The sequence below is a fragment of the Thermothielavioides terrestris genome, chromosome 5 (assembly GCF_000226115.1).
Source record: "Thermothielavioides terrestris NRRL 8126 chromosome 5, complete sequence".
NCBI classification, from domain to species: Eukaryota; Fungi; Ascomycota; class Sordariomycetes; order Sordariales; family Chaetomiaceae; genus Thermothielavioides; species Thermothielavioides terrestris.
Window position 1 is genome coordinate 1208634 of NC_016461.1, and position 18347 is coordinate 1226980.

Genomic DNA, 18347 nt, shown 5'->3' on the forward strand with positions numbered 1-18347 from the left:
CGTTCACACGCGTCAGTTCGGGCTAATGACGGCTTTTCACCGAACTTGAGTCTTGCGAACCATGGTAAATCTTGAAGCCTCAAGCGACTCGAGCCATCAGCTCAGGGCAAGGGCACGTCAGAGGCGCACCAACCAGGAAAGAGCTGCCCAGAGCCGTAGTCAGACCCTGCGAGCCACGTGCGACGGTCGCCAACCAGCAAAAGCTGTTCCACAGGCAACTTCTGAGCAACAGCCTCCATCCAAGTCGACTTGGTAACTGAAGACAGATCAAATTGCTTGAAACAACATAACAATCGTTTTGAGAACAAGGACACAACATCTCTGCAACCTGCCAACCCAACTAACGGAGCCAATCAGAGTTCTTAAAATCCTTTAGCTGTGTCTCGGCGTTACAGCACTCCTTATTACCAGACATCTGGGCTGGTGGGATGGCTAAAGTCGACGGACTCCTCCGTTGGTTATTGCCGCAGCACTGTGGCCCTCTTGCCCGCGGCACTCTCCTTCAGCAGCTCCCCAGCTGGGCTCACTGTCGGTCGATGTCCGGTGTGCGCCCACACAAGGCGAGATTCCGGCGAAATGGGAACCCACTGTGGATATCCCGCCGCTCCTCTCTCAGTCTCTCAATTAACCGGCTCCTCTGGTTGGCGCGGGTGATCAGGCTAAATTCCAGGCATGGCCGGATACCGGGTCAAGTCCAACTCGCAGGCTCAAGGAGCTCCAGCAACGGTGCCTTGCAGCCCTCGGCGTCGCCTCGGTTCGGAGCGAGTTCCCTCGATTCCACCCGCCATCGGCCAGGTGATCGTCTGAGATTTGGCCTGCTGGCGAGCCAACAGCCGCCACAGGCGCATGAGCAACCGGTCTTTCTCCGGTTGCGAGACGCAAACACGCTGCGCTGTTGAGATGCAAGTTGAGGATCCTGGCAGCCGGTGTGCTTGAGGCTACCGTGGTAGTGCCAGTCGCCTCCTGAGTGACGCAACCTGGACCCATATCAGTCCACAAAGTCTCCAGCACCTTCAACCCGCGCGAATGGTCGATCTGTTGCCGGACTCCACTGCCTTGGCTCTGTGGTGGAAGTGGATGGGGCATCAGCTCAGTTGAGCATCCAAGCATATCCCCGAGTATCCATGCCAATCAGTGTAGACAACTCCGGAGACGCGACTGCTCAGAGCATCGCAAGGCTCGGCTTGCGCCAGTAGGAACGGGTGGTCCGCCACGAGGCTCGAGAAGAAGAGCGTGCCAATGCAATCATTGTCTGCCGCTGTCGCTAGTCGGTCCCTGAGAGAGACCCCGGCGTCCCAGCCTCGGGATCCCACGACGTGGGACGACGGGAGCGGGTCTGGATTGGGGGAAGGGAGGGGTGACAGCGCCTGCGTTGCTGGAGATACCGCGCCAGACGGGACGGTATGACCCTGCCCGGCAGCACATCATGTAGGTGAAGCGTGCGACTCGGCGGAGAGGGGCGTGGGCTACTGTGTGGGCTGGTAACACCCCTCCCCGCCGACCCTCCAGAGAGCTTATGAAGAGGGGCAGGCAGTATAAGTACCGCCGCAGCCCCCTTGACGTTCTCCCTCCCGCCCGGCTGATTTCTCTTCGTCCTCCATACTCTACTCACTTTCGCCTTGCCTTGGAACCTTGCGGACCGATACCTAGACGTGAGTCTCCCGACGACCTGCGCATTCCACCCTGTTTCCCCGTGCCCGCCGCTCGCTTCAAGCCGTCATTCTACCCACCGGCTTCTGACAAAGAACTCACAGCGTCGCACACCGTTTTCAGAAAGAGAGCTCGTAGACAGCACTATGGCTCCCGTCATCAAGCTCAACAGCGGCTATGACATGCCCCAGGTGGGCTTCGGCCTCTGGAAGGTCGACAGCGCCGTTGCCGCCGATGTCGTCTACAACGCCATCAAGGCTGGATACCGCCTCTTCGATGGCGCCTGCGGTAAGTTGCGCTTGCCTCCATCCTCCCACTCCCATTGCACACATCCCGCAGAAAAAGGAACGAAAAAAAAAAAAAAAAAAATAGAAAAAGAAACCCCAGGCGGGGTGGAGCTGCTGTCTGCTATGACATCGTGGTTCGCAATGCTCGACGTGGAGGGAAGAGCCTCGGGGCAAATTACCCCGCCCCCTCTCTGTCCTGCTCCATGCACCCCCACATGCGAGCCGGATGGAGGGGTCAAATTCTGCCGGACCCCTGTCCGCTGTCTGGGGCGCGTCAGCAATGCTGAGCAGCGGAGCAGGCGCCGGGATGAGGTGATGCCGGGACGGGATGTGGACCGTTGTGCCATAGTGCCAAGTACCTTCGCGCAGTGCGGATGGCTGACGGAAGCACATGAGCAGATTACGGCAACGAGGTTGAGTGCGGCAAGGGCGTGGCCCGCGCCATCCAGGAGGGGCTCGTGAAGCGTGAGGAGCTCTTCATTGTCTCCAAGCTTTGGAACACGTTCCATGACAAGGAGCGCGTCGAGCCCATTGTCAGGAAGCAGCTGGCCGACTGGGGGCTCGAGTACTTCGATCTCTACCTCATCCACTTCCCCGTCGCCCTCGAGTACGTCGACCCTTCGGTTCGCTACCCGCCCGGCTGGCACTATGACGGCAAGTCCGAGATCCGCCGCAGCAACGCCACCATCCAGGAGACGTGGACCGCCATGGAGTCCCTTGTTGAGAGCGGCCTCGCCAAGAGCATCGGCATCTCCAACTTCCAGGCCCAGCTGATCTACGATCTCCTGCGGTACGCCAAGATCCGCCCGGCCACCCTCCAGATCGAGCACCACCCCTTCCTCGTCCAGCAGGAGCTTCTCAACCTCGCCAAGCAAGAGGGCATCGCCGTCACCGCCTACAGCTCCTTCGGCCCTGCCAGCTTCCTCGAGTTCAACATGCAGCACGCCGTCAAGCTCACCCCCCTCATGGAGGACGAGACCATCAAGAAGATCGCGGCCAAGTACAACCGCGCCCCGTCCCAGGTCCTGCTCCGCTGGGCCACCCAGCGCGGCCTCGCCGTCATCCCCAAGAGCGTCAGGCAAGAGACCATGATCTCCAACCTGCACTGCACCGACTTTGACCTCTCCGACGAGGACATTGCCACCATCTCCTCCTTCGACCGCGGCATCCGCTTCAACCAGCCCTCGAACGTGAGTGCCCCGCGAACCTGATCTTCGCGAAATCTGCCAAGCACTCCCATATAACTAACTCCGCATGGCTATAGTACTTCCCCACCGAGCTCCTCTGGATCTTTGGCTAAATACACTTCCTGGCAGCCGCGAGTGCGGGGAGGGCGGGCGCAAATGCGGTCCCGCCCCGGCCAGACTGGCCAACCGCCAGAACAGGGCGAGACACGGCCATCGCTGTGTCTGTTCTGTTCTGCTTGACGACGGATACCAGGCCCCTCTGCTCTGACAATTCACGTTGTGGGACGGCGGCCGGCAGACGGGGAGCGGATGGTTTCCTATCTTCACCCCGGGCACCGGTCATTTGTCACACGAATGGAATGGGAATTCACGCCGACTGGACGGACGCTTGCCTGACCGGAAGAGGGGGGTCACGGGGCCGGGTGGACATTTGCGTGGATTTAGATGCACACGCGCACAACATATATATATCTCCGGGATGGAGGATTCTCATGTCCTTCGATGCATGGCATGGCATGCTCTTTCTGGGTGGAGACTGTCATAGAATATATTAAATCTAGCGGTTTTCGTTTAATTACACCTTCTCAACCGTGAGTGAAGTAACTGGCTGGTGTTGGATATCCGGTTTGCGGAAGGTCTTGGCCGAGGGGAGCGAATACGCCCAAACCGGTCGAGTTCACTAGCTCGCTCACTCCCTGTTGACCATCACCCACAGTCAAACTTGTTAACTGATCGAGGTCCATCACGATTTGCAACAGCCAGTCTGGCTACCCAGCCTCACCCTCCAAAAACGCCGTAAATGACTCCCTAAATCATAAATCATACATACCCTGCGCTACCTTGCGCCGCTCTCGCCTTGCCTTGAACGCCGCCCTATGCTAACCACGTCGTGATGCGTTTAATCCCTCCAGATAAACACCATACTCTGTCGTATGGGTCGAGTTCGCCACAAAACCCCTGCCCAGAAAAAGAACAAAATTCCTCGGCCGGCAAGAAAAAAAAAAAAAAAAAGCAGAATGCCTCCAGTGCCGCGATATCTTGTGTACCTAGAGATGATAGACTCCTAGCCCGCACGCACCATCGCTGCAGATACATAAGTTAGAGGGGCCTTCATTCATCGGATAATAACCAAAAGCAGGGAAAGGAGGAGCACTTAGCACTTACTCGCATCGATCTGCTGCACCTGCGGCAGCGCCAGGCGCACCTTGTTCCTGTACAGCGCCGGCGCCCGCAGTTGCAGCAGGTTGCCCTCGAGATAGACGGTGGTCAGGGCGGTCTTGTCGCGCAGCTCGCGCTCCAGCTCGCCGAAGTCGGCGATCAGGTTGTAGCTGGCCCACAGCTCCTCCAGCTCGGCCAGCGGGCCCAGCCCCTTGAGCGAGGCGATCTTGTTGTTGGACACCTCGAGCACCCGCAGCCGCGTGTTGTGCTCCAGCCCTTCGAGCGTCTCGAGCGCGTTGTGCGAGATGTACAGCTCTTCGAGCTGCGGCACGTCTTTGAGCGGGGAGAGGTCGCGGATCCGGTTGGACTGGATGGACAGGAGGCGCAGGCGCGGAAGGCCCGCCAAGCCGGCGAGGGAGGTGATCTTGTTCTTGGCGACCCAGAGCTCTTCGAGAGCGGTGAGGCAGTCGAGATTTTGAAGCTCGCGGATGCGGTTGGAGCCCAGCTCGAGGTTGCGCAGCTTGGTTAGGCCTGAGAGGCCCTCGATCTTGGAGATCTTGTTGGCGACGAGGTAGAGGTCCGTGAGGTTGGTCAAATGAGAGATGTGCTTGATGTGCTTGATCTTGTTGAAGGAGAGGTCGAGGGACCTGAGATTGACGAGGTCGTCCAAGCCGCGGACATGGGAGATGAGGTTGTCGTAGAGATCGAGATCGTGAAGAGTGGAGGCGAGGCAGGAGAATCCTTCAATGTCTTGGATGAGGTTCTGCCGCAGGCAGATGCGGGCTACCTTTTTGAAGCGTTCTAGGCGAAGGGCGGGGATCGACTGGATCCGGGAGTGTGTGCAGATGATCTCGTCCGTGTCCGGGTCTTCGCCGTCAAGCAGGTCTGAGACTGAGTCAGCAATCATATGGTCATGTGCAGCAATCGCCAACACCTGTTTTACCTTCATCTGCAGCGACCTCCTCGCCGGGTATGACGTTGTCTTCGTCCGAGTACTCTGGGTCCGACAGCGCCTCTGGGTTTGCCAAGAGCGCGCTCTTGGGAACGCGAAGCTTCCCATCCCAGCCTTTGCTGTTCCTTAACCCAGGGCTGGTTTCGCCATCGTGTCGGGAAGAGGGATTGTCGTCGACCAGCTCGATGTGCTGGCCTGGTGATGGACCGCTTTCGTCGAGATGGGCGGTCATTGTTGGCACGACAGTGAATACCTGCGACGTCAAGCGAGCTTTTGCTGGCGTTGCGAGAGGAGAGATGCGCTCGTCGAGGCCCAAGGTTGTATGAAGGAACTGCAGCAACGCTCGTCAGTTTGCGCCCGGAGAAAATATAGGCAGTCAGTTGCGTGTTCAGGGATGTAGGAAGACCACCAACTGATGGAGGGGCCTTTGCTTATCATCAAGCCACTCGCTACCCGCGTCGTTACTGTACACAGTAATCCGTACATTACCTCGGTGCTGTACAGTACATTTACTGTGCATATGAACCGGGATCCACTTGAGTTGCCCCGTCCGTGGTAGTGTGTGGATTACCTACATGTGCGGATCGAAGATCGATCTGTATTTCGTACATTACAGTACGTAAGATACGCGGGATTGGCCTTGCTCTGTCCGTCTCGAAACGTACACTAGAACACCACACAACAGATAACAGTCCATCGTTCAGATGCTTTGCACAATCGTGCATCAGCATCATCTGGAAATGTCGAATCGACTGGGTCAAAGGCTGTCTTGATTGATGGAATTACAGATCTGCCTTCAAACCAGGGGGCTGTTTCTGACGAATTGCATCGAGACGACGTCAACAGCGGCGGACCTCGAGTCGTCCGATTTCGTGCCCAACTAGCCAGCCAGATTCGCTCAACCCCCTTTTGGCCGCGAGCTTGAGTGGAGCTGGGCTTTCTGCAGAACATCCCGGGGATTCTGACGAGTGGCAGACGAAAACGCATGAGATAATCTCCCGTTGTGGGAGGGGAGCTTTTGTCTCATTACGCCATCCAACTTATCTCCCTCTTTGGCTGGAAAGCACCTCATCCTGCACCCCATCTCGCCAGGAGCTTCCGCCAATGCGGCGATGATCGCACGAAGCTGGGGGCGGGGAACTCAGCGGCGGCTGCTGCAACTGGGCCGTCTTCTGCACACTGGCCGCGGCAGCACTCGCCTCCATTCGACGCCGATTTGGGCGGCCACCAAGAGCAGCAGCCTGTCGGGGTTCCGTCGCCTGCGCGTCTCGTTTGTTGGCAGAAGCTGCCGAAGCATCCATATCCCCCCGATCCTCCTGCCACCAGTGCTGTTCAGTGGATTGCTGGTTGGCCTGTGGATCTGGTATGTCCGCCGTCAATACTTCCGGCCCACACTCACACCGCTGACGGACGCCACCAGGAAGTGTGTGATGATGGTGGTCTTTCAGAACAAGATCATCTATATGCCCGGCCTGCCGCCAACTTCCCGCAGAGAGTGCATCGCGAACTGGGCAAGCTTATGCGGGGGCGTCGAATGGGTCAAACAGAACACGAAGGCTGCGGATGGGACGGAGCTTGCTATGGCCGTCACCACCGTCCCCTTACCACAGGGTAGACGCCCGGTGGCTACGAAGCCTGGTGACCCAGCGGCCGCGCACGTCTACGTCCTCTATTTCCAGGGTCGGCAATCAATGAGGCCGGCAAAACCAGGGAATTGCGAACTGACCTTGTGCTAGGAAACGCATCGTCGATCCCGCCGCGGCTGCCCGACCTCTCTTGGGTCCTTCGCGCAGTTAGCGACAGCAAGACACATGTGCTGGCACCAATGCAGTTAACGTTTGTCTGCTTGAGCTATAGAGGATACTGGACCTCACGGGGCCGGCCCTCGGAGTCGGGACTTCGGCTTGACGCCGAGGCTGGCGTGCGATGGATTGCTGACTATCACGAACGCACCTTCGGGAAGGACGGCGGCACCCGCCCCATTCTGCTAGTCTGGGGCCAGAGCATCGGCTCAGGGGTTGCGACGAACCTGGCCGCAACCGGCCGGATACCGCCAACCATGCCCATCGAAGGCCTCCTTCTCGAGACCCCGTTTGTGTCGGTCAGAGCCATGCTGGAGACACTGTATCCCCAGAAGTGGCTGCCGTACAGATACCTGTGGCCCTTCCTCCGGAACCACCTTGACAGCTGGAAAAATTTGGGGTTGATCGCGCACGGCTCGAAAGCCACAGGTCGCACGGCACCCATGATCTACATCCTGGAGGCCGAGAGAGACGAACTGGTGCCGAAGGAACAAAGCGAGCGTCTCTATCAGAGATGCGTGGAGCTCGGCCTCCCGGTGGAGAAGGGGATAGTGCCCGTGGCATATCACCAGGAGGCCATTGCCCGAAGTGATGGGAAAAGATTGGCTGCTCAGGCCATTCTACAATTAACCAAAAGAGCGTTAGATCGCAATTGAAGATTTGCGTGAGAATTTTCTTCCGGATTTCTTTTTTGAAGCGGCAACAACATCGTTATGAGCGGGTCACCGCCGGGTGTAGCCCCTGTCTATCCCCCGGCAGCGGCTTAACTAGTGTAATAGTGTAACGTACGCGAAGTCAGAAAGAGATTCGAGTCAAGCCAAGACGGGAGAAAAGAGGCCACAACCCTCGAAGGAAAAGGAGCAACTTCGGCATCATGCCAAGAGGTGTGTCGTGCACGTCTATCCGTGCAAGCCTTGTGAACGCTGTTTGCTGGGATGTTGATTGCTTTTCTCGTCAGCCAGCGGCACGGCTGAGCGGGCTTCTGCTCCGTGGGTTCTCAGCAGGGGTGATGCTCGGGGTGGGCGTTTGCATGCCCTGCCCAGGTTCCCGGCTGTTCCCGGGAACCCTGTCCAAACTCCAGTCATGTTAATGTCAGGTAAGTGGTTACCCTGTGATCTTTTTGAAGTTCTTTTTTGGCCAGCAACATCACGAACACAAAGCCAATCAATTTTTCGTCCTCGAGGATGATTCGAGTCAATTGACTCGGTCAATTCCAGGGCACAATTGATTCTGAAGGTATTTTAAATGCATGTCTCTTCGACACCCTGGAGGATCTTTGCCTCCATCAACCACGTCAGCCTGCTGCTGCCTCACGGGTTGCGGCCCTATCATAAGTTCACAGGGCAGTGAGCGGCGCCTCGGCAGCCTTGCAGCGTTGCAACCCAACACTTGCAGCCTTTTCCAGAAGGTCCGTCCGCACCTTCATTCCGGCCTCGCCTAGCTGGACGGCTCCACGGCAGTTGCATGGAAACCTGGGAACGCCACCAAACAACACCACACTGCTCTGTACCACAGTAACTGTCTGACTCCGAACTGCCCCCTGTTCTTGCGGCCCGGCTTGCTTTTCTCTCCCTGGTTGAAGGCACCTTACCAGGAGGAGCCCTGGGCGCGATCCCGCAAATGCTCGCTCAGCTTATCCCAAAGCGGTAAATGAATCAGGTGACTGCGTGTCGCGGCACCCCTTACCCCAGGCCCACTTTTCGCGTCGTATCGCGTTAGTGAATCCGCAGACGCTTTTTGCGCTGCCTCTGCCTTCCGGTGCCGAGACAAGGTGCCTCCACCGAGAACCAGGCATCTATGCAGCCGCTGGTCTCGCTCATCCCTTTAAATATGAAGGCCGGCCTTCTCTCACGGGAAATGAAAAAGGCAGATTTTCTCCCATCCTCGTTTCAGTTCCACTTAGGCCTCGCTTAATAAGTAGGTAGGTCCTCGCTCATCCAACACCAACCCGAGCTTGTCGACATTCGGCTTTTGGCCATCAAGCTTTATCAAAATTCCACTGTATTTGTTGTGTTGCATCTTTGCGCCGTTTATCTCTGAGATTGCTCCGCCGCCGCCGGGTATCCTTCCATCATCACCATCAACGGAAAAAGCTTGAACCACTGTTTCCGCACGTCCGGGCCGAGTCTTTGACTCCTCGGGGCCTAGCCGAGCCGGGCGGAGCCAGTTATTGAACAGCGAGCCGGACAGCCAGCGCTGGCAGCAGCGGATCAGGATGTTCTCGCGACGCTTCGAACCGCCTTCCAGTTCTCACAGCAACAAGAGCTTTTCCAAGTCTGGCAGGCATCGTAGGGCGAGCTCGTCATTCGTCAAAGATGCCGGCATCTCCAAGAGACCCATCGAGTCTGGACGCCGCCGGGCTGGCACCGTGTCAAACGCAGGTGCATCGGAGTCCACCTTGGGGTAAGCTGCCGCCAGCCTTCACGCATCCCCCCATCTGGTGCACGCCGTGCTGATCGGTTCTGGTCTAGTAACCCCATCTCGCCCATCGTCACTCTCATAATCGGTCAAGAGCAGAGGATCTTCGCCGCTCATGAGAATGTCCTTGCCGCTTCGCCGTTCTTTCAGAGTATCCTGCAGCATCAGATGATGGACTCGCAAACCAAGAAAATTTCGCTGCCCGACGAAGAGCCCGAAGTCTTCTCGTCCGTTCTCGAGTATCTCTATAAGGGCGATTATCACCCGCGTCTGGTGCACAACAAGAAGCGCAACTGTTGGGAGTTGGAACAGACTGGCGAGGATGGTCGCTCCGAAGCCACTATCTATCACCCCAGCGTCGACGGCGAGCTGCTGAAGGACACGGCCATCTACTGCGCTGCCGAGAAGTATGGGCTTGAGGAGCTGAAGCGTATCTCTCTGCGGAAGCAGGGTCTTCGTAAGTCGGCCCCGTCGAGACGCGTCCTCCCTCCTTCTAACTGGAACAGAATCCGGCATTCAAGCCAGCACAATCCTCACATCGGCTCGCTATGCGTATGCCAACACCCCTGACACCGACTCCAAGCTACGCGCGCACTATCTCGCCCTCATCATCCGGAGCCGTAGTACTTTCAAGCGTAGCGGCACCATGCAACTCGAGATGTTCAACGGCGGCACCCAGCTGTTCTTTGACCTGTTCGTTGCCTTGTGCAACCATGTTGATGACATCTCGGCTGCGGCGTAAGTTGCCAGAATTCTAGTTTGGGGCATACCAGACTCTAACCCTCTTTCGCTGAATAGCACCACACCTCGGACACCTCACAGTGGCCGCCCTTTCTAGGCTTTTCCCTTGCATCTCTCACCACTTCTTCTGCAAGATTATCGATACCCAACACCTCTCAACAACAAAAAGAAAGATACCTGGCCCCTTCAGGCGTTCTCGACTCTGCGATGGATGATGCTTCATAGTTCTGCCTCTTTCGATTCTGTTTTCGCACGCACACGGATTTTCGGAACTAATACGGTCTAATTCTTGGATTCGGCTTGGGCATAGAGACGTCTTCCATCATCGGGTTCATGTTTTCGGCGCTGGGTCTGGTTTGGCTGGGTCTCCTTTCCTTCTTGCATGGAGTTGATCTTCTTGCCTCGTCCCTGCTTTGCTCTTTCCGCAAAATATTCCAACATGTACCCGAGGGCCAAAGGAAAAGTGGGTATTTTCGCAGCCCTCTCTTCCTCGAGAAGAGAGGGGCACAAAATTGGCGGACACCCCAAAAAAAACGGACACCTCCCCACCCAATTTTATATACGAACGTATCCTGGCACAAGGTATCGTAATTCGCAACCGCATCAATTCGACCACCTTGCAAATATATAGGAGAGCTCAAAAAGCTTAAAAATGTAATAAAATTCGATCTAGATCAAATTGAAACACGCTTATATAATATAAGGCTAGCCTATATACCCTGACTATACGCCCCAATTACTCCCCTGACTATACGCCCCTAACTACTACCAACTTACTATATAGCGGCTAAACCTATAGATACTAGCTCGCTATTGCTATCTAGGCGTATCTATATATATAGCGAACTATTACGATCCTACCTAGCCATTGATTCTTGGTATTGAGCTTCCTATACTATGTACTTCCTCGCCTTATATACCTGCTACTTTGTAATAATCTTATTGATCCTATTATAAGCTAGTTTATAAACGCCTTCGCTATTGTAAGTGCTTCTCTATAGTAGAGGCGACTCGGTATCATCGTTAGCATTATCGTCGATATTATCGTCGGTATTATCGTCGTTAAATTGCATCTAGGAGAGGCTATTATTGGTAAAGAGCTTCTATTTATCGCCTACCTAGATATAGCTCTATATTAGCTATAGCTCTAGCACTAGGAAATCGTATAGCGGTCGCTCTAGCCTATAGGTATCTAGTTCTTCGCCTATTATATCGATAAAGAAGAAGGGCTTAGATAGAGGATCCTTACTATACTATATATTGAAGATTAAACGGTCGTTGAGATCAAAAGATATAATGTCGTTGGTCTAGCTAGTCTTTTTAAGGAATTCTTCGAAGGTTGTTATCTATAAATGGCTATTGCCTATAACCTTATTACTTAGTATCCTTTTCTACTCTATCTACTCCTTTTTAAGCTCCTTTTCCTTAGTATATATAATATTCTTTATTACTTTACGAGATTCCTTAGTAATAGCCTCTATATACCTCCGATCGCGAATAGCTTATATACAATAAATATCTTCGACGGATACGTTAGTGATAATAGCGCTAGATAGCTAGACTAAACGCCTCTTAGCTCACTTTATAGTGTACAATGCTAGCTATTGTTTATTATTAGCTATAAATATAGTAAGGTGCTCCTATATAAGCTGACCTTCTTATATTGTAATAGCAATATCTTCGATATAATAGTATATTAGGGAGCTAAATATATTGTTATACTTAGTTTAAAGGCATTTAACACCTTTAGTAGCCGACTCCTAACGACTTTACTTCGAAAGTAACAAAGGATATACTACGCTATTAGCCTAGAGGTCAGTATTTTCGAGCTTAGTAATATAGATAGTACAGTTTAATAGCTATATCTTTGACCTTATAAAGCTAAAGATGATCCTATTCTTTATAAAGCTTTTATCAACGATTTGCTAGTTGTATATTAGAACTAGTGATAGGTCTAGCTCTAGGTAAGGCAACGAACCTAGTGTCAAGAGCGGGGGCTCCTAGAAGGAAGGGGGTATACGTTGAAGTGACGGAGTACGAGCAAGGCATAAGTAGAGTACGCGCTATAGGGTAGCTATAGGTAGGGGGGTTGCGGGTGGTTGCATTGAACGCTGGCCTCTCCTACTGCCTGTAGGTTCTATCCTCCTTATTTCTTCTATCCTGGCCCTCGATCTTCCTCCGTATCGGCTAGCCTCTATTCCTAAGCTCGTAGATCCTTTCCTAGGCTATCCTATAGCGCCTATATAGCTCCCTGAGTATGCCCAATCCGCTCTATTGCCAACCTAATGTCTTAGTTCCCTGCACTTGCTTAGCCTGATGCCCTGCATTTCGCTTAGCTCTATGCCCCTCCGATCGCTCCTCTGGGTGGCTCGCGTAATCTGGGCTATTGACGTACGCCTTGGTGGCGTATATAGATGACCTACGTAGTGCCCTATAGTTGGCTAGGCTACGCTAGGTACTGGATGTAAGGCGAGGTGGTTGGGCTGAGGGTTGTGCTAGGTACCGAGGCGTGTTCTAAGGGCTATGCCGGGTACCGAGGCGGGTCCCGTGGGTTAAAGTGGCTCTAGGGTATAATAGGGCCCTCCTCCTTCAAGGTCCCTGACCCTAGGGACTACTATGCTATAGCCTAAGGGGTATAGTGGTCGTGCCTTAGGGTCGTAGCCTTGTATGCCTAGTGGCGGACTATATAACGGTAGTTTGGGTGGTGTATATATAGTTTACGATCTTACTATATATATAGTTCTTGTTAGTTGCGCTTTGGCTCGTAGCTTAGCCTACTAGCGGTAGATCGTATAGTGGTAGTTTGGGTAGCGTATACGTAGTTTACGATCTTCTTGTATATATAGCCTCTATCGATCTAACTGCTCTTCTATATATACGATCTAGGGCGGCTTAGATAGAAGTAGCTTGTTCAGATCTAGGGCCACCTATTCAGGGCCTATTCAGGCCCGAAATAGGAAGGCAATAATAGAGCTAAATAGAACTGAATAGAAGGTATATATATTTAGGGTGATGATAGGAAAGAAAAAGGGGTAAAGAGCGTATACTATATATGTCCTAAGCGCCTTCGCTATATATATAGAAAAGGGGAATTGAAACTTTTGCTAGAACATTGCAATATAAGAAATATAGGATTTTAAGCCCTCTAAGCTTAGACTACTTTACCAAGTATATCTTCTAGGCTTATAGCTCTTAGCCTTCCTTTCCTCCTTTTCTTCCTTCGTACTACCTTTGTAAATGCCTAGCCTACCTAAGTGCCTAGCCTACTACGATAATAATATAATACTAGCCTACAATTACAATTATATATATGCCCTCTGCTTCCTTTTAACGCTCTTTCTAATCGTATATATATAGCTGACTTCTTTGCTTTGTAGATGATTCATTTTTTTTAGTGCTTCCGCCTTCGCCTCTCCTTAGTAGGTCGCCCTACGATAGTTCGGTCGATTGGCAAGATAGCTCTCGATCGATAGGATAGCTCTAGCGATTTTAGTGTACAAGGGCTATATAGCTAGCGAACTCGCTATATAGCTAGTGGGAAGAATACAATGGTATATTGATAATATAGTAGATTCAAATAACTCATTTATTTCTAGCTACGCCTTATAAGTGACCTTCAACGCTAAGATGTCGATAAATAGAGTAGGGCGGACGCTGCTAATATACTAGGTAGAAGTAATTATATTAAAGTTGTTCTTGAGCCTAGGCTTCTAGCTTATTAATATAGCGCCTAAAGAGCACTCTACTAGCGAGGCGGAGTCGCCTACCGACGATATGCCTACGGCTTTTATAGAGTATACGTCTAGTATAATGGCTACGCTTGTCAACGATAACGAGAAGGAGAAGAAAAAGGAGGAGGACGAAGACGAAGAGATAGAGGAATCTAAGCCTTCGACTCTATATAAAGGCGGCTTCGGCTATAAGAGAAGGGCAGTATATAGAGAGGGCGTAGATAGGAAGCAATGCGATCGCTAATAGTATAGTAGTCTAGTAACCTTGACTTAACGCCTAAGAAGAGAGTCCCTATAGGCGTTGCCTATATTATTCTATAAGTGTAGAGAGTGTAACCAAAGTGTGTCGAAAGCGTAGGCTATATATATACTAACAATAGTAGCTACCGCCATTGTATAGCTAAGTTTTTCGACAATAGTAGCGTCCTCGTCTACTACTATTAAGCCAATATATATCTATATATAGGTTATATATTTATTATATCTAATATATTTATAGGTTCTAGTTTATACTACGTTGAGTATATATAAAATAACTATACTTGCCCTACTATAAGTTGCCCTCCTCCTTCAAAGGTGCTAACCTTAGCGCTTTAAAGCCGAAACCTATATTTTCGTTATATATACGTTGCACTATTGCTAATCCCTTTAAAAAAATGAAGATTTATCCTACTGCCTTCGCTATAGTTTATAGCTTTATCGAAGCCCTTGATAAAAGGGACTACCCTACTGCCGATAAAAAGGTAAGTTTTTAAGTGTCTTCTCTATATATACGATATATATACTAAGTATATTCTAGCTAACTATACTTATCTAAGGCGTTGTCGACGTATTTACAGTGGCCTATAAGGCTATTAGCAGTGCCCTAGTCGCCTTTACCGCCTACTCTAAGAACTTCTTAGAGCAGTAGGAGGAGGTATAAAAGGTAGAGGGTAGGCTAAAAAGGCGCCTCTAGCGCTTCGTTGGCGTACCTACGCTACTCCTACCTCCTCCCCCTCCTCCTAACACTATACTAGAGGAGGTAGTAGAAAGGCTAGCTAAGCTAGAAGAGTAGTAAAAGTGTATAGAGGGGGTAGTAGTAAGTCTACGAGTCTGTTACGTCTATAAAGCGTATATATAGCTAACAATCAAAGAATGAAATTTTAGTAGTAGTAAAGAGCTAGGGTCTACTACTAGAGGAGGGTAAAGAGGGGGAGGGGGGTAGTAAGGAGGGCGCTAATAACGTATAGATAGCTAAGTTTATAATGGAGTTGATCTAGGGCTTAGAGAAGGACTTGGCGATATAGGGGGTAGCTGTTAGGTAGATAGGTGGTTCTTACATTGTTTTTTCTTTTTTCCTTTTCTTTTCTTTTTTCCTTAATTAAAGCGCTATTTAGCGCCCTCGTTATATTCTCGCCGCTTATCGCCTACGCCTATACTCATCTTAAATATATACTTCGTAAATATATAGTAAAGGCCTGTTATTAATATACCTATATAGCTCCTAGGTGTTCTCTTTTAATAGGTAGTTCTTCCACTTGATAAGGAAATACCTATTGAGAGGTGGCCCTATATAATTAAGAATAGCTTCGACCTCCCAATGCTACTTCTATACAACGACCTATATACGATTATAGTATATAAACGCTTCTTATAAGTTGCTATTGAATAGTTTGAGCATTATAACAAAGAAAATAGGGTGGAACTTAAATGTAGGTAGGAGATCTAAACGATATACCATCTTCTTACTGCCTATATTAGCGATGATTTTGAATAGCCTAAGATACTTATCTACGAGTTTACTACTTAGGCGCCGCTAGCGAATATACCTTAAATCAACCTAAACCTATTGGCTAACTCTAAAGGTTATAGGCGTATACTTACGGTTATACCACTTCGTATAACCTTCGTTAGCTTATACTAGGGCCTTGTAGATTCTTTCCCAATCCTTAGCAAGCTTCCTAGTACACTCCTCTATAGTAGGAACGTTGCTCGAGCTATTCGTAAATAGGTCTGCTAGATCGTATAGATAGTAGCTATAAAGGAGGTATACTAGGGTCACCTTCGTAGCTGAATATACTAAGGTGTTATAAGTATATTCGGCTAGAGCCAACTTCTACGCCTAGTTATACTACTCCTACGTATAGTAAATGTACAAGTAATACTCTAACGCCTAATTCTGCCTCTCTGTCTAGCCGTTAGTCTAAGGATAGTATATAGTACTTAGCTTTTATATAATATCTAAGAGGTTATAAAGTATACGCTAAAACCCATTTATAAACAAGCTCCTATAGTCGGAAATAATGGTCTATAGCAAGCTAAAGGGTCAATAGATATAATCGAAGAAGAGGTAGGCAAAGGCGCTAGCCTAGAGCTACTTATACATTGTAATATAGAGGGTATACTTAGTAAACTTGTCGACGATAACGAGGATAGCGTTGTAGGGTTTATATATATAGGGGTCGATAGAGGTAGGTAGGCTAGTAACGAAGTCGACTATAATATCCTACTATAGGCGTTTAGGAACCGGCAACGCTATAAGCTCGCTATAAGGGCAGTAGGTTCTCGCTTTTATATAGCTATATATAACGTATTCCACTATATATTGATCGATCTCCCTACGTATATCTAGCCAATAGTAGTAGCGCATTAGGCGCTTATAAGTCTTCCTAATGCTACTATAGCCACCTATTATAGCGTTGTAGTAGTATACTAAAAGCATATACTATAGGGCTATAGGTATATAGATCTTGCCGCTATAACGTAGGATACTATCGTCTCTAAGCTTCTACTACCTATATATACAAGCTGTCTTCCAAGCGCCCTTAGTCACCTAGGGATCGACTTCCTATACCTAGATTAGTTGCTGCTTAAAAGGCTAGCCTTCGTCCTTCACTAGCTTCCTAATAGCGGTAGCGACGTATAGGCGGTGATCAGGCGTATATACACCACTAGCTAGACTACTATAGGCCGTCTAGTCCAAGGGGGGTCGCCGCCTAGGCCCTAGGTAGCTAGGTTCCCTTATATATATTTCCTAGGCCTCTAGGGAGCTACGCTCTAGCGGCGGTTTACTAGATCTATCTAGGCTATAGGTAGCACTTCTGTCTAAGCCGTGGTTAACTAGTGGAAAAGCGTCATCTAGGCGAGGCCTTTATACTACCGCCTCTCCTTCGTCCTTAGCTATAAGCTCATAGTAACGTTTACCGCTACCTATACGCTATAAGACCTCTCGATAGCCCTCCTCGAGGCGTATATTAGACGTAATACTCTTATTAAACTCCTGTTTATATAGCTTATATATATCCTCTAACTCTCTAAGGCCTATACTAGGTCTTAGCTATATAGCTAGAGTAACAACCTTAACCGTAGAGCGGTACCCTAGTATATAGTCCTTTCTCGTAGTAATATGCTCTTCTAGAAGCTGTAGTAGTAGGTTCTTAGCGCCCTTGTCGCTAGGGCCTTCTATTAGGTCTAGTCTTCGAGAGAGTCCGTTAGTAGGGTTCTATAGGCTAGGGCGATACTTAATAACGAAGTTAAATTCTATAAGCTTATCGCTCTAGCGTAGCTACTACGTAGAGGGCCGCTTCTTCGTCTTTATATACTCGAGGTTCAGATAGTTAGTGAAGACGATAATAGTGGTCTACGAATATAGGAGGTAATGCTACTAGGTATAAAAGGCGTTGACGAGCGTAAATAGCTCTCTATTACTAGTACTATAGTATATTTCTTTGGGGCTAAGTTTATAAGAGTAGAACGTAATAAGGTGCTACTGGCCCTTAAACAGTTAGGAGAGGACTACGCCGATAGCAAACTTCGAAGTATCTGCCTCAATGTAGGTCGGAAGGCTAGGATCGAAATAGCGTAGGATAGGCACTTCCTAGAATCTACGCTATAGCTCGTAGAACATATCGATTGTATTCTATATTATCTCAAAGGTACAATTGCCTCAAAGTAGGTTGGTCAAAGGGGTATAGATCTTTAAGTAGTTGCGAATGAACCTACGGTAGAAGCTAATGAACCTAAGGAACACCTAGATATTATAAGTACTACAAGGTAGTGGCTACTATACAATAGCTTCAATGTACGATAGTTCTATCTTGATACCCTCTAGGGTAACAATGAACCTAAGGAATTTGACTTTATATATATAGAACTAATACTTAGGGAGGTTGATATAGAGGTCGGCTTTTTATAACTATTCTAAAACTTTATATATATACCGCTTATACTTAGCTTCGTCGTTGTTAAAGATTAGTATATCATCTAAATATACAATATAAATAATATCAATAAGGCTAGAGAGGGTATAGTTGATATAAGTCTAGAAGGTTATAAGTACGTTAGCTAGGCCTATCGACATTATAATAAACTTGAAGTGGCTATAACGTATACGAAAGGCGGTCTTCTACTCGTTGCCTTCGTATAGCCAGATCCGATAGTAC

General features: G+C 49.9%; 5 protein-coding genes across 5 annotated transcripts; 4 read left to right on the forward strand and 1 right to left on the reverse strand.

The window, feature by feature from the left end:
- Nucleotides 1–31: 31 nt before the first annotated feature.
- Nucleotides 32–546, forward strand: THITE_2121061 (uncharacterized protein). Its single transcript, XM_003656392.1, has one exon. It carries the CDS (start codon nucleotides 62–64, stop codon nucleotides 254–256), a length of 195 nt encoding a protein of 64 aa, XP_003656440.1. The 5' UTR covers nucleotides 32–61; the 3' UTR covers nucleotides 257–546.
- Nucleotides 547–1324: 778 nt separating this feature from the next.
- Nucleotides 1325–3360, forward strand: THITE_2121064 (uncharacterized protein). Its single transcript, XM_003656393.1, has 4 exons — nucleotides 1325–1652; nucleotides 1774–1938; nucleotides 2337–3127; nucleotides 3202–3360. Exons 2-4 carry the CDS (start codon nucleotides 1797–1799, stop codon nucleotides 3235–3237), a joined length of 969 nt encoding a protein of 322 aa, XP_003656441.1. The 5' UTR covers nucleotides 1325–1652; nucleotides 1774–1796; the 3' UTR covers nucleotides 3238–3360.
- A 667-nt stretch (nucleotides 3361–4027) lies between these two features.
- On the reverse strand, nucleotides 4028–5624 carry THITE_2121066 (uncharacterized protein). Its single transcript, XM_003656394.1, has 3 exons — nucleotides 5226–5624; nucleotides 4289–5167; nucleotides 4028–4207 (listed from the first exon to the last, which is right to left on the reverse strand). Exons 1-3 carry the CDS (start codon nucleotides 5464–5466, stop codon nucleotides 4188–4190), a joined length of 1140 nt encoding a protein of 379 aa, XP_003656442.1. The 5' UTR covers nucleotides 5467–5624; the 3' UTR covers nucleotides 4028–4187.
- Nucleotides 5625–6346: 722 nt separating this feature from the next.
- Nucleotides 6347–7692, forward strand: THITE_2055259 (uncharacterized protein; the record flags this gene model as incomplete). The annotated part of the gene is made up of 3 exons (XM_003656395.1): nucleotides 6347–6601; nucleotides 6659–6914; nucleotides 6971–7692. 3 exons carry the CDS (start codon nucleotides 6347–6349, stop codon nucleotides 7690–7692), a joined length of 1233 nt encoding a protein of 410 aa, XP_003656443.1.
- Nucleotides 7693–9106: 1414 nt separating this feature from the next.
- On the forward strand, nucleotides 9107–10409 carry THITE_2121075 (uncharacterized protein). Its single transcript, XM_003656396.1, has 4 exons — nucleotides 9107–9439; nucleotides 9508–9911; nucleotides 9961–10192; nucleotides 10253–10409. Exons 1-4 carry the CDS (start codon nucleotides 9252–9254, stop codon nucleotides 10290–10292), a joined length of 864 nt encoding a protein of 287 aa, XP_003656444.1. The 5' UTR covers nucleotides 9107–9251; the 3' UTR covers nucleotides 10293–10409.
- Nucleotides 10410–18347: the final 7938 nt, after the last annotated feature.